The 13,929-nt window shown below is 37.5% G+C and overlaps 1 protein-coding gene across 1 annotated transcript; it reads left to right on the top strand.

Annotated features, from left to right (window-relative positions):
• Positions 1 to 6,858: 6,858 nt before the first annotated feature.
• Positions 6,859 to 13,625, top strand: LOC308423423 (dynactin-associated protein-like; the record flags this gene model as incomplete). Its single annotated transcript, XM_080920122.1, has 3 exons — positions 6,859 to 6,915; positions 8,561 to 8,725; positions 13,077 to 13,625. 3 exons carry the CDS (start codon positions 6,859 to 6,861, stop codon positions 13,623 to 13,625), a joined length of 771 nt encoding a protein of 256 aa, XP_080776248.1.
• Between the last annotated feature and the right edge of the window lie 304 nt (positions 13,626 to 13,929).

Raw genomic sequence — 13,929 nt, 5'->3', positions numbered from 1 at the left:
ATGAGTGAAGACCAATCTGGGCAACTCAGACCCTGCCTCAAGATGAGAAGTAAGTAAAATGGCTGCGAGTATATTAATCCGTGTTAGATGACTAGCCTAGAATGTAGCAGACCCTGTGTTAAATGCTTAGTCCTACAATCAATTAGTCTGCCAATTAATCTTTTTTTCATGTTTTAATTGTGGCTTCTCTTGTCTAACACAATTACACAAATTTCTCATCTTGTTATTCTCCAACTGTACTTCCAGACCACTCTCTGTATCCCCTCTGTAGCCCCCGCTTTCTAGCCAGCTTTGATAGTCTCAGTGGCCTCACCCACAGCTCCCCTCGTTCTTCATTTCTATTTATGTGCACTGAGGCCCTTCAAGTTCTAGATCTAACCTTTCCTTACAAAGCATGGCTAGGTCATCTCTCATTAAACATCGTTGTCTTTGCTTTCCTAATACTTTGCTCACTGCCTTGATTCACATTTTATCTTACTACACGGCCTCACTGTTCCCTCTCCATTATTTCCTCCAGGCTGAATTCGCTGTAATCTTCTCCAGTTCTGCTCCTATTTCTCACATATAGAAACCTTTCTCCAGTGTGGGTTCTAGGAGCTGCTCCAGTCTCCTGAAGCTGTGTTACTCTAACTTTCTATCCAAGTGCAGTCAACCTTGAGCTCTGAGACTGCTGCATCTGACTGTACACTGAGCCATGAGAAAGGCTATAACCTCTCTCTACTGAGACCTTGTGTCCTGCTCTAATCCTGGTTTAGAATTATCCAAAGACTGGTGGTAATCCACTTATTGTTTTAGACCTTATAAGCAGCCATTTCTCTCTGAGAACAGAGTTTCTTTGGTTTGTACTGATGTCACATTCTAATAGCCAATCTATTTTTTGCAGTTATTTTTTCTTTTTTATGTATTCTTCTCTCATACATCTCACCTTCAGTTTATTCTGTCTCCCTTCCCCTACTCTCTTTCCTTTCCTCAGGAACCACCCACTTCCCCTCCCCTTAGAAACCTACTAGGCACATCAACCAAATACAGCCTAACAAAAGCAGGAACATATTTTCACATCAAGGCTGAAGGAGACCACCCAGTAGGAGGAAAAGGGCCCCAAAGGCAGGCAAAAGAGTCAGAGGCAGGGCCCACTCCAACACTTAGGAAACCACATGAACATCAAGCTATCAACCAGAATGTCTATACTGCAATTAATTTTAGTGAGTCCCAAAACTCTGTCTCCGTTTATGTCTGTTGCTATCAACTCATACTTTCAGGATCAGCATGAATGATGAACCCTTTCCTCACGCTGGGAGTTGCTGAGTCTTACTAGTTGACTACTGGAACTCTTTGGTCATTGGAATGGCTATAAATTATGATGACAACACTACCCTGGCTTGGCCTTCAGTAAATATGTAGACTTCTTCCATTGACTTTAAAACAATATTCCCTTCAGTGGGAAATCCTGCTTAGAACAAAGAGCACAAACATCTCCAAATGTTTAACAGTACACTCGTGGTGGTTATAAGTGAGGCCAAACTCTGACGTGTCCTTCATTTTCCCCCCAATTCTTAGTCATGTGGTGCACAATAGAAAATTAATAATTGGTTATCAAGAAGCTGATCATCACACACTGGACATTACTTAGCTCTTTTTAAAGGTCACGAAAAAGATTCATGTCTCACCAGAAAAGTGTAGATAATAATACTTAATTATTAAAGATATTTTAAGGATTAGATATAAGTAGTGTACTACACACCCACTGGAAGGCATAGTGTGTATAATATGAATAACACTTTAATCAGATATTATTGTCAGTGACACAATTATTATCATTGAAACCAAGGTTTTGTTTTATTTTTCAACAGACTTTATTTTTAGATCATGCTTTAGACCCATAAGCTGAGTGGAAGGGAGATAGAAAAAATGTTTTGGTACATATAGAAGTGTTTTTGATTGAGGGTATATTTCTTAAAATTGATTGAATCTGAATTCCATTCATTTCACATCCCCTCTTTACTTGAGGCAGGACCTTCTTATGTAGCATATGATGGTCTACAGACTATGCATTTCAGTTTAACATAAAATAATGACAATTATTTTGCCTCAGGCTCCCAAGGGCTGGTATTGAGGGAATGTATGTCACTCATGTTTTAAAAACATTCACAATAAATGTTCATTTAATATTTGATGTCTCTGGTAAAATACCTCTTCAAAGCATAAACAATCAAAAGGGCCATAATTATACACACACATATGTATATATGTCAAATTCCTTCATCAAAATATAATTTTCATCTTTTAACCAAGGACCATATTCCACATTATGATATTATGAACTATAATAGTTTTTATTTTGGTAGCAGGAGGGGAAGAGACATTTTGGATTCATAAGGAAAGGACTTCCTGACATAGTTGATCACCTTAAGGCAGAATATTAGCCCAGAGAAAAGTCACAGATTTACTGACTTGGTGACTGTGATTAAAACACAGATGAATTACACAAATGCCCCTTGTTTTGTGAATTTGACACATATTTACCATTAGAATTTTTTTCTGAAATTCATCAGACACATATAGACATATACTTTTTCTTATTAATTAAGTAATTTACTTTACATCCTGAGTGCAGCTTCCTCTCCCTCCTTTCATCCCAGTCCCTCCCTCTCTCCTCCTCAAACCTCCCCTCTCTCCATGCCTACCCCACTTTTCACTCAGAGAAGCGGAGGCTTCCCATAGATAGCTACCCACTTTGACATATCACCTTGCAGCAGGACTAGGTGCATCTTCTATTGAGCCTAGATAAGAAAGAAAGAAGTCCAAAGGCAGGCAACAGAGTCATAAACAACCCTTGATCCAGTTGTTAGGGGTCTTGCATGAAAAGCAAGCTGCACATCTGTGCAGGGGCCTTAGGTCTGTCCCATGCATGCTCTTTGGTTGGTGATCCAGGCTCTGTGAGCCCCTAGGGGCCCAGGTTAGTTGATTTTGTCGGGTTTTTTTTCATTGTGTGTGTGTGTGTGTGTGTGTGTGTGTGTGTGATTGTGTCCTGACTCTGACTCCTCTGGCTCCTTCAATCCTTCTTCCCCATTTTCCACAAGATTACCCAAGCTCTTCCCAATGATTGGCTGTGTGTCTCTGTGTCTGTTTTACTAGCTGCTGGATGAAGGCTCTCAGAGGACAGCTATGCTAGTTTCTTGTCTGAAAGTTCACAGAAATTTCATAATAGGGTCAGGGGTGAGCACTCTCTCATGGCATGGGTCTCAAGTCAGGCCAGCCATTGTTTGGTTATTCTCTTAATTTCTGCTCCATCTTTTCCCCTGCGCATCTTGTAGGCAGAACAAATTGTGTGTCAAAGGTTCTGTGAATGCTTTGCTGTCCTCATCCCCTCCTTGGAATCCTTGCTTAGTTACAGAAGGTGGCCACTTCAGTCTCCACAGCTGCTAAGAGCTGCAGCTAGCTCCATCTTCATGGGTTGCTGTGAGTTTCCTTTGTCTTAGGTTTCTTGTTTGTCCCAGAGATTCTTCCCCCTCCAAAAAATTCCCAGTTCTCTCTCGCTCTGTCTTCCCCATACCAGATCCCTCCTGATTCCCACCCCATTATCTCTTTGCCCCAGTCATTAAAAGTCTTGAAAATTAAGTCAAAAGCCAAAAACTCAATAAAGACTAGATTGTATGCAGGGTCATCTAAAGTCAGGCACCACTTGCTATTCCGGATCCAGTCAGTTCAAGGCTTGGTTAGGTGCTTCATAAGCAACAGGAAATAGCTTTTATAAGTAGATTTTTTTTTTTTTTACAGATTAAGAAAACCAGCTATATGCAAAAAAAGTGTGGTTTTTTCCCCAAGTTTCTTTTTTGAGTGTGGCTGATTATTATTACACTGTTATTATATTTTTTTGAGTATCATCTAATTGCTCTTGAATTAATGAATCTCTCCTATATATACCAGCATAGATTTGTAAAACCCTATAGTAAGATCATGATATAGTACCACATATATCTGCAGAATTATTAAATTTCAGTGCTTAGTTTAATTTCTAATAGCTATGTCTATGTGAATTAATTGAGTTGCATGCCAGTACTATTTTCATGCTCTGAAATCCTGTGTCTGAAAACTTGGTTGTATTGTTAACAAAGCCACTGAAGATGAAGTACCAGCCTCCCTTTCTTTAAGATGTTACTTATGTCATGGGGTTGAAACTGTCATAAACCAAATAAATAATCAGAGCACTTAGACAGAATTTTTCTGAGTAACATAATTGGAAACATAGTTTTAGCTTTTCCTTTGAGACAACAGCACGCTTCACCCTTCTGTAAGTGACTTCACCTTTCTGTAAGTGACTGAGAAGTAGGTCCCGCATGTTCATCTCACCAACATAGAATGGCCAATAAGCAAAGAATTCGCCCTATCATAATGATAAGACATTCCAACTTCCTCGGGACAGAAACTCTTCTTGGAAAAAAAAAAAAAGATCTTTCTAAGAAACTCCAGACAAGGCAATGAGAGGTGTCCAGACTCCCTGTTCATGCGGCAGCCCAAGTGTATTGTTTACTGTTGACCTTTCCGTGGAAGTACCGGAAGTTACTAACATTCCTACTGAGTAGCTTTTGTAATATAAAAAGGTAATATTTTCTTATCCAGAAAATTTAACTATAATCTGTTATTTTATGTTTCAATTCTTCTTAAAAACAAACAAACAAAAAACAGAACAGCAACAATAATAAAATTACAAAATTGTTTTGGGGCAGGAACGATGGCTAATGTGAAATGTTTGCACTGTGGGTGAGTCCGGAGTTCAGAAGCCCATCACTCTTATAAAACAGCTGGCACACGGGTGTTTGCCTGTGGCCACACTGCTAGGGACGAGAAGCCAGAGGATTTTTAGGGCTTACTAGCCAGCAAGCTGCTTTTGCTAATTATTGCACCCCAAGTTCAGCAAGAAATCCTAGTTTTTTTAAAAAAAGAGAAATTAAAATTGCTAAGGATTAAACATGACACCTAATGTCAACCTCTGGCTTCCATATTTATATGTGTGCATGGACACCCACTTATAGACATATGTACATATGAATGCATGCACGTGTGTGCACACATAATGTTTACATATCCTAAACTTTCTGAGTCTAAAAATCTTGGTCAGTTAGAGATTTTATCCTTTAGGCTGCAATATTATTTAATATGAGGCTAATATGAAAAGGCCTGAAGTATTTTTACCCATGCCTTCATCTGTGCAGAATAAAATTATTGTACTACGATGGAGAAAATATGGTAATTGTGTGTAATTTTTAATACCGAGGCATTTTTATTGACTAAAATACGTGTTTCAGATTGCAGAATCTTCATTCATTTGCAATGCTTTGGGATGAGTAAGTTGGGCTGGAGAGATAGCTCCCATTAGGCAGGTCGGAACTACAACTCCAGGGAGTCTGATGTCTTCTGGCCTCTGTGGGCATGTGCACAACCATAGTCATAATAAAAATGATAAACAACAAACCTTTTAAAATGTAATTGATTTGGCTTTTCAACTTTTTGTTGTATTGAAATATAGATATAAATTTATGGTCTCAGTCATTTCTCAGTGAATGCTTTCATGGTAGTAAGTACATTGCCGATATATAGTCATCCCCACTGCCAGTACCTTTGATCCTTTATATCCATGAAATAATAAGCCTTTCCCTTCATCTAGCTCACTGAAACCACATCTCAAGTTATGTCTCTGATGATCTATGTCCTCATATGACTTTAGAATCTAATAGCTTTTTTTCAGATATTGAACTATTTTAGTTGTATAATCTCCACACTGTTCATCTGCATTCGAACAAATGATTGGTGTCATTTCTTTCTCTTAGAAGGATGCTTTCATCTTCTCTAAGGTTTCACATATTTTTACTGTTCTTTGAGGTTCAAGGCTATGTTGCTTTAAGCTGCTCCACTCACACTCCTGAAGTTGTTGGGTATTTTTACAAGTATTACCAGGAATCAAGTGTTTGGGGAAGATATTGGGATGTAAATGTTATGTAGAAACAACAGGATAATGTCCATGTTATTTGCTACTGACACGTTTGCACAAGGTAAACATCTGATATGACTTCCCAACACTACTCTGCCTTGTTGAGAAGAGACACAAGAAAAGATTTAGTAGTTCTTTAAACTGAAGACAAAGTAGGCTTGTATGTGCTTGTGTGTATAGTGTGTGTGTAGTGGGGGTGAGGGGAGGGAGATGCATGTGCCATGATTTATGTATGAAGTCTAGCCTACAGCGGTGGACTTGGTTCTTTCTTTCCTCCTAGCCTTTATTTCCAGGATCGATCTCAGATTCTCAGGCTTTCTTGGCAAGCAGGGTTATCTGCTGAGCTGTTTTCCTCAAGCTGGAACTTTTAACAATAAAGGTGCAGACATAAATAGAAGAGCTGAAAAGCTACTTAACCCCAATACACAATAGAGACAGGGCTAAGAGTGATCTGAGGGGACCAGTGCTCCTGCATACACAAAGTGATGGCAGCTTCTCCATCAGAAATCTGATTTGGGTCGTCATTTGTCCCCAATATAGAAGGCAAGTGCCTAAAAGAGAAGGTCAACAAGAGTAATTATGGAAAACGTTCAAAGATTTTGTATTCTGAGTGTTGTAAGCACGGTCCCAACAGCACTGAGGTAGTGTGGATCTTTGATTTGTCTGTAATTAACACTTCATTTCCTCCTTTGAGGTGGATCCCAGTCTAGGGAATAATTATCTATTATTTACCTTAATCACACCTGCAAGGATTCATCATAGCGATTTCCACAGCGTGCTTAAATTGTTTCTTGTGGCTGGAGATATAAAGGACAATTGACTGCGGAAAATACCCGTGGAGTTAAGCTCGAGATATTTGCAACTCAAGAATGGACAGAAAGCATGGAAAATATGCAGTGAATGTGGAGCACTGTGGGAAACAGAAGGTGAGTGCTGCCTCCCCATTTTTATATTTTGCTGACATTAAAATCTCACTTTTGGTGTTAATAACCTGACATCTCTATGCTCTTACGTAGCCAAGATCTTATCTCTGTAGCTTTCTCCAAAAGCCCCATTCCTTCTTTAGTGATGTACTTTTTAAAAATTTCACATTAGATATTATTTTAAGTAGTTATAATTATAAAATGGTAAGAATGTCTTGATGACTATATGATATATGAAATATGATAAATGACTATATGATATATAAAATATAAAATACAATAAATGACTATATGATATGTAAATAATAAACCATTGTTTATAAGCTATTATAATACACAGCATATAATAACATATTATTAAAATATGAATTTAAGATGTTCACTGTCATCTGAACATAAATCCTCAGTGATGTTACTACTAATTATATTTTTGCAATGTGATACTTTGGGTTTTATGTTTGATCAGTATGTCTCTTAAGCTGCGAACAATAAAACCCACAAACCTATCAGACTAAAATTGTACGTAGCCATTGGTCCATTAGGATTTGTTACTAAACGTATTAAAATGTATAATTTTCATTAAATATTGAAAAAAACAGAATAATCTTGGCAGACCTCCATGATAAGTTAGGTATTTCTATAAGTATAATTTTTTTTCAAAAGATAACAGCTCAATGCTAAATGGAGAAAATAAAAGATTATCCACTAGGCACATTTGAGAAAGTTTGAACTTATTAAAAGATGCTTATCTTCTGGAATGCTAGAAAACTGGAAATTAACAATACATATTACTGGAAAGAAATATAAATATTGCTGGTTCATGTAAAGAAATATTATCTGCCTTTAAACGTTTTTATACCAAGAACTGTGTATGGCTTCCATGAATACTATATGTATATTTGTATCTGATTAAATAATATTTGGTATGAAAGCAAAGAAGGACATATTTTGAAAATTAAAATGACAAATTAAAATTCTCCATGTAAAGAATAAATGAAAGAAATGTGAAGAAATATTGCCCTGGCCACAGGAGCCGTGGTCATCATCCTGCATGAAACCTTTATGAGATACATCAGGGAGGGAATGCCTGCTTTTTGATCAGTGAGAATGTTAACAGAGAAACACACAAACAAATAAACAACATCAACAACAAGCATCTTGGGAGACTTTTCATTCATGCACATCTTTTATTCAAGATGCCCCAGTGTTCTGTGCTGAAAACGGTGTTCTAACTGTGTATCTGTAGTCTTGATGCTGTTAGATGAGAATATTTTATTATCTTGAGACAGGTTCTTCACTGAATGGGACGCTTACCAGCTTTGCTAGACTGGCTAGCCAGTGACCCTTTTGGATCAGTCTGTCTCAGTGTCTAATGCTGGAGTTACTGACAAATAACCACACCAAATTTATTCTGTAGATTCTTGGGATTTAGACATATGTCCTCATGACTATGGGGGGAAGTGTTCTTATACATTAATTCAGTTTCCCAGGCCCATGTAAGGCTCTTAAGCAAGCAAGCAAACAAACAAACAGAGCCTCATTCTTTAGCTCCTTTAAAAGGTCAAACTTCATTTGTTTTTTGACAGGAATGTTTACTTTTAAATTTTTAGTCGTTGGAATTTTGCTTACTTTTGTTTTATCTCTATAGCCAGGCATGTGTGCACATGGTCAAGACCCTCAGAATCCCACATGTTGGTGTCCGCCTTCAAATGAAGTAACTGGAAATGTCTCCTCCAACTTGTCTGGGGTCTGGGTGACCCCAGGAATCCTTGCACACTCTGAATGCCAACACCCAGAGCCCTGTAGCACACAGGTAATATCTGTAGTTCCTTTCTGCTGGCTTAGGTTGTGTTGTACCATGACATGCACTGAGCCTGCCCCTTTTCAGGCCATATAGTTAAGAAACTGTCTGCATTCACATTTACTGTGTACTATTATAAGTCACCATGAAGCAATTCTTTGAGAGAATATCATTTGAAAATCAGCTTTTACAAAACTAATTTCCAGTCCTGAACTCAAATGGTCACTGTAGAAAAGTAAACTAAATGCATTAACCAAAGAAAAATAAATTATGAAATAAAATATAAATATATGCTCCAAATAAACAGTTGAGAGAACAAAGAAGCAAACTTGTTGGAATAGTGTTTAGCTGTTTAGACTCTATAGGAAAGTTGTCCTATGTAAACGTTCATGGATCCTACTCTATGGTTGACTATGTGACTTCCTTACACTGTATTCTTACAAAGCTCTTAAAGCTGTGTGAGGCACACTATATGGGTCTCTGAGTTCTGACATTGGAGCATGTGAGTTTTACTTAAACTCTGAACAGTCTTCTGGAGCATCTCCACCACCTTTGGAAGTCAGACTCTGCTTTGATTCCTGAGTCCATGTCCAATCGGTTGAGTTGCTTTTATGTCTCAGTTCTGCCTCTAAGTATTCAGCCCTGAAAAAGAGGACATTGACTATAAGCAACTGACATTGTATAGCAGTTGGGCTGGTTCTCCAGCTCCTGAAATCTCTCCTCTCTCTTTACATAGTTCTGCTCTTTGGTCCAGTTCATTGTTTTGAGCTGAATTTCTTGATTGTGGATAAAAATGTCAACCACTTAAATTATATCAGGGGCAGTATGAAGTAATGAATACAATTCAATAGATATATTTTCTTCATACCAGTTAAGTACTTCATGCCAAACACAGAATCGAGAGAGTTGTGGGTAACTTTTAATCTTGTGGATTTTAATCCCTATGGTGCAGCAGATTCTCTTATGGTCTATGTGAGACATCCCAGTAGATGACATTAAGCTTACTACATCAGTGAGGTCAAAACTTAGACTAGAGTTCATGCAAAAAAAAAAAATGTAGATCTGATGTGCAGCCAGTACTGACAGTAACTGACCTCAGGCCCTCATAGAGCATCTAAGGCCAAGGAAAATGAGGAGATTTTTAAGGAACTCGTCATTTTTTTTAGAGTAGCCAAAACACAAGGACCTTTTCACTGTTTGTTAGCTGTGGTGTATTTCAATAAAGCAATCATTTTATTTCCCTAAGGCAGTGCTATGGAGCTCTGAAAGCTGCACAGCTTTGCGGTCCTTTGCTGTTCCCAAGACTCCAAAGCTTTGGCACGCTGCTTTTCTCAGCTTCCTTGGTTTGGGTTCCCCGTCTCTAGCTCTCATCTTGCTCCAGCTGTTTCAGTGCCACTCTTGTTTTAATAAAACATTATAGTTTACATCTTGGATTTTTCTTCCATTGCTTGAAACCTTTAAGTTTTGGGTTATACTCTGTAAGGGGCTTGTTTTCATCCAGGTGATAAGAAATAATTTTTGATCTCTAGACTCATATTGCTAATTCCAAATTATGCTGCCTTAAGAACTAGTAATTTTTATTCATGTTATTTCTAATATTTATACCAAGATATTTTTAGTCTGATATTTCAAGATAAGGAACTTGAAGATCAAAGAAAGCTGGAGGAGTTTAAAGATGTCATAACTCTGAGATGCAAATAAATCTAATGAAATAGATTTTAAACTATGCAATATGGCTTATAAAAGTAGTAATAATGAATATTTGCAAACTCACATTAGAACCAATAACATAGCTTGCTTTTGTTAAGCCTATTAACTACAAGTTATTTATACCACTAGTTCATGGCTGAAAGAACAGGTCCAGCAATTTGGGTAACCCAATGCAGATTCCAGAACAGGACTTCAAACTTCATAATTCATGTTTAATATTATTAACAATGTAGGCATATTATTCAGCTTATGATAAAGACAGACAGTAAATGAGCAGTTGTCTTGCTTACCTTATTACACAAAGCTCTTTCTAATATTTAAAAAGTTTTTCATATATAAATACTGAATTATATAATTTTCATATCTTTCTCCCACTCCAACTCCTTCTCACATGCACATGCATACACACACACACCACACAAACACACACACACACACACACTACTCCCTCTCATATACATAGATATACATTCATATACATATCCCTCATACATATATATATGCCCCAATAAATCTACAATCTATACTCATTCTATCTCTATCTATATATTATCTCTTTCTATAATCTATATCTATATCTATATCTATATCTATATCTATATCTATATCTATATCTATCTATATCTATATCATCTATCTATCTATCTATCTATCTATATATATATATATATATACATACAACATGGAAGAGAACATACTACCATAAATATAAACTTTTGAGGAAGTTCTTTTTCATTGTGTAGCTCCAATTGTAAGGAGAAAATAAAATGACCATATAAGTCTGGTCATACTAGGACATAGGTATTCACCTGTATATTAAAGAATACAAAGATATAAAGTATATTAAAAAGAGACTGCTATTGTAAGTTAACACATCACCTGACAATTAGCATTCTGTAAAGAAGTAGAATTCCTAAAAACAATTTAAATCCCATATACAGTATCATTTCTCTGAAATAACCTAATTCCTAATGCAATAAACATTTACCACTATTTAGGTATTAATGCAAAAATACAGACACTATACCATGTAGAAGAGTTACTATTTGGCATTATGTGTAGTAGGCAGAGGATAGAAAAGGTATTTCATGATGAGAGGTAAAGGACAAACATGACATTCTCGTCTTATAAACTGGTCTACGCCAATGTTCTAACTTACAAGTAAGCATGATACAAGTGCCTTGGGGGGAACAAAGCAGAGGCCCAAATAATTCAAGGTCATTGCTCAAGCTCAAGGCAGAGAGGAGGAAAACAAATGCTATAGGATATCAGCAGAAATGGAGAGAAAGTGAACAATATTGGAATAAAGCAGAATGGGTTAAGAGGACTTATCAATATGTTGTCATGCTTTAGGGATGACCCTCTCATTCTAGTTAGTGGAATTGAAAAGATGTGCTGGGTCAATTTGATGAGAACAGAGAAGCTAGTCAGGATTATATTATTAGATATGGAAAGATATTATTAGCTATAAATTACAGGCATATAGGAGACATCAAAGCAGGAATATCTGTGTTCACCTGAAGGCTGGAAGATAGGCCTGGACAGGAGGAAACCTTGAGACCCACTTACTCAGTTATGGGTGGAGAACCATGAACATATTGAAACCAGTTGGAGGATGCAGTAGTGACCTTATTTCCCATGATTTGACTTGGAAATAAAATTTTTGTGAAATATCACCGCCTTCATCTTCTAATGCACACAGTGACTACTTACCACAGTGGCTGGTTGCAATAATTGTGATAGAAACTGAAAAAAAAAAACTATGGAACAAAAATAGCGTTTTGAAGGAAAGACTGGGTGAGATAAAGTAAGGGACCATTAACAATAAAGGCTGAGCATAAATAATGAAACTTCAAAACAAATGATGAAGATTCTGGGGAATTGGGAAGAAACCAAAGAGAATAGGATAACACAGAAGCAGAAGAAATAGTTCGAGAAAAGCAGGAATGGTCTCCAGTGGCAATTGTTGCCAAAGGCTTAAGTCAGAAGATGGCTTGCACATGCCAGTAATTTCTCAGTGTTTGAGTGTAAGAATGACATATTTTCAGTGGTTTGCCGAGAACTAATACCACATTGCACTGTGTTGAAGAATGTACAAATGCAGACACGGAATGTAGACAAATACGAGGAAATGTTTTTCAGAGAAAAGGAAAACTAGATTAGAGAATTTGGCATCAAATGGGATTTGTTTGTGTGCCTATAAAATGGAACAGATTGGAAATGAAGAAAGTGGTAAGTGTTCAGTGTGTGAGGAAGAGGTTAATCAAACCAGAAAGTTGGTGGAAAGGCAAGAGATCAAGGCATACAAAAGACAGGTTAGGAAGTGTTGATATTTGGACTCATTCGGGTGCAACATGCGTTTAGAGTTTCTATGTATCTTCACATCAGTTTTGTTCTTAACCTAAAACTGCCATAAAATACAAAGTCTGTTTCTTAAAACGCAAAGAAAAATATAGTTAGAAAAGAGGTTTGACTTTTCTAACATTTGGGAAAGAATGTATGGCTTCCAACCTTGATATAACTGGGATTTTTATGTCTAAAGTTCACATTCTCAGGGATTCAAAAATATTATAAGTTACAAGACATAGAACAGAGATGACAAATTATAAGCAGTTTGCTTTATTACTGATATTCTAATTTTTACTTTACATAGTTGGCTGGTAATGGCTGTGGTGACTGGTCTCTGTGGAAAGTCTTCCTGGCTTGCCTCTTAGCCTCTGTGCTAACAACAGCGATTGGAGTACTCATACTAAGCTTGGTGAATAGAAACACTTCCCCCATTGTTATCCAGTTATCCTCAAACACTGAAGCCTCTACAGTTGCACCTCAAACAACCTCTAGTGCTTCTCAAACAACAGCAATCACTTCTACAACCACCACAACATCCCCTGAAACTACAGCCACAACAACTACCATAACTTCTACTGAGCCAGCAGGGACATCCACTGTAGCACCCACTGAAGCTAGTACCACAACAACCATGGAAATGACCTCAACTCAACCTGTGACCACCACAGCCACCACTACAACACCATCTGTGCCCACAAGCACAGCTACCTCAACACAGCCCACAACCTCTGCTGTGTCCAGTGAAACATCAGCCACAACTATCGATTCAGCTCAACCAGAAACCACATCAGCTTCAGCATCAAGTGAAACCACACCCACCTCCAGTGCTGCAGAAACACCAACTCCTGAATAACCTATCAAGGAAGTGGTTATGATTATTGTTGCAGTTGGGTCTCCACCTGGATCCCGTAAGTCACAATTGCAACAGCTGCTCGAACCAAGATGCCACCATGTTAATAATCTCTCTAACACAGAAGCGTCAATAGTACCAGATGCTACCACAGCTGAAAATTAGCTGGCAGCCAAAACAGTCATGACTTTTCTTATCGTCTTAATGGAACCTTTGTTCACCTAAATTGACAACTAGTACTACTTGCATTTATCCTACAACTATAATGTCTGCTTTGCCCACAATAAAAGTGTCCTTTATCCTCCTT

The sequence above is a fragment of the Micromys minutus genome, assembly GCF_963924665.1.
Source record: "Micromys minutus genome assembly, chromosome: 8".
Lineage (NCBI taxonomy): Eukaryota > Metazoa > Chordata > Mammalia > Rodentia > Muridae > Micromys > Micromys minutus.
Note: the sequence above shows the minus strand (reverse complement) of the source record. Positions and strands in the feature narration are given on the sequence as shown.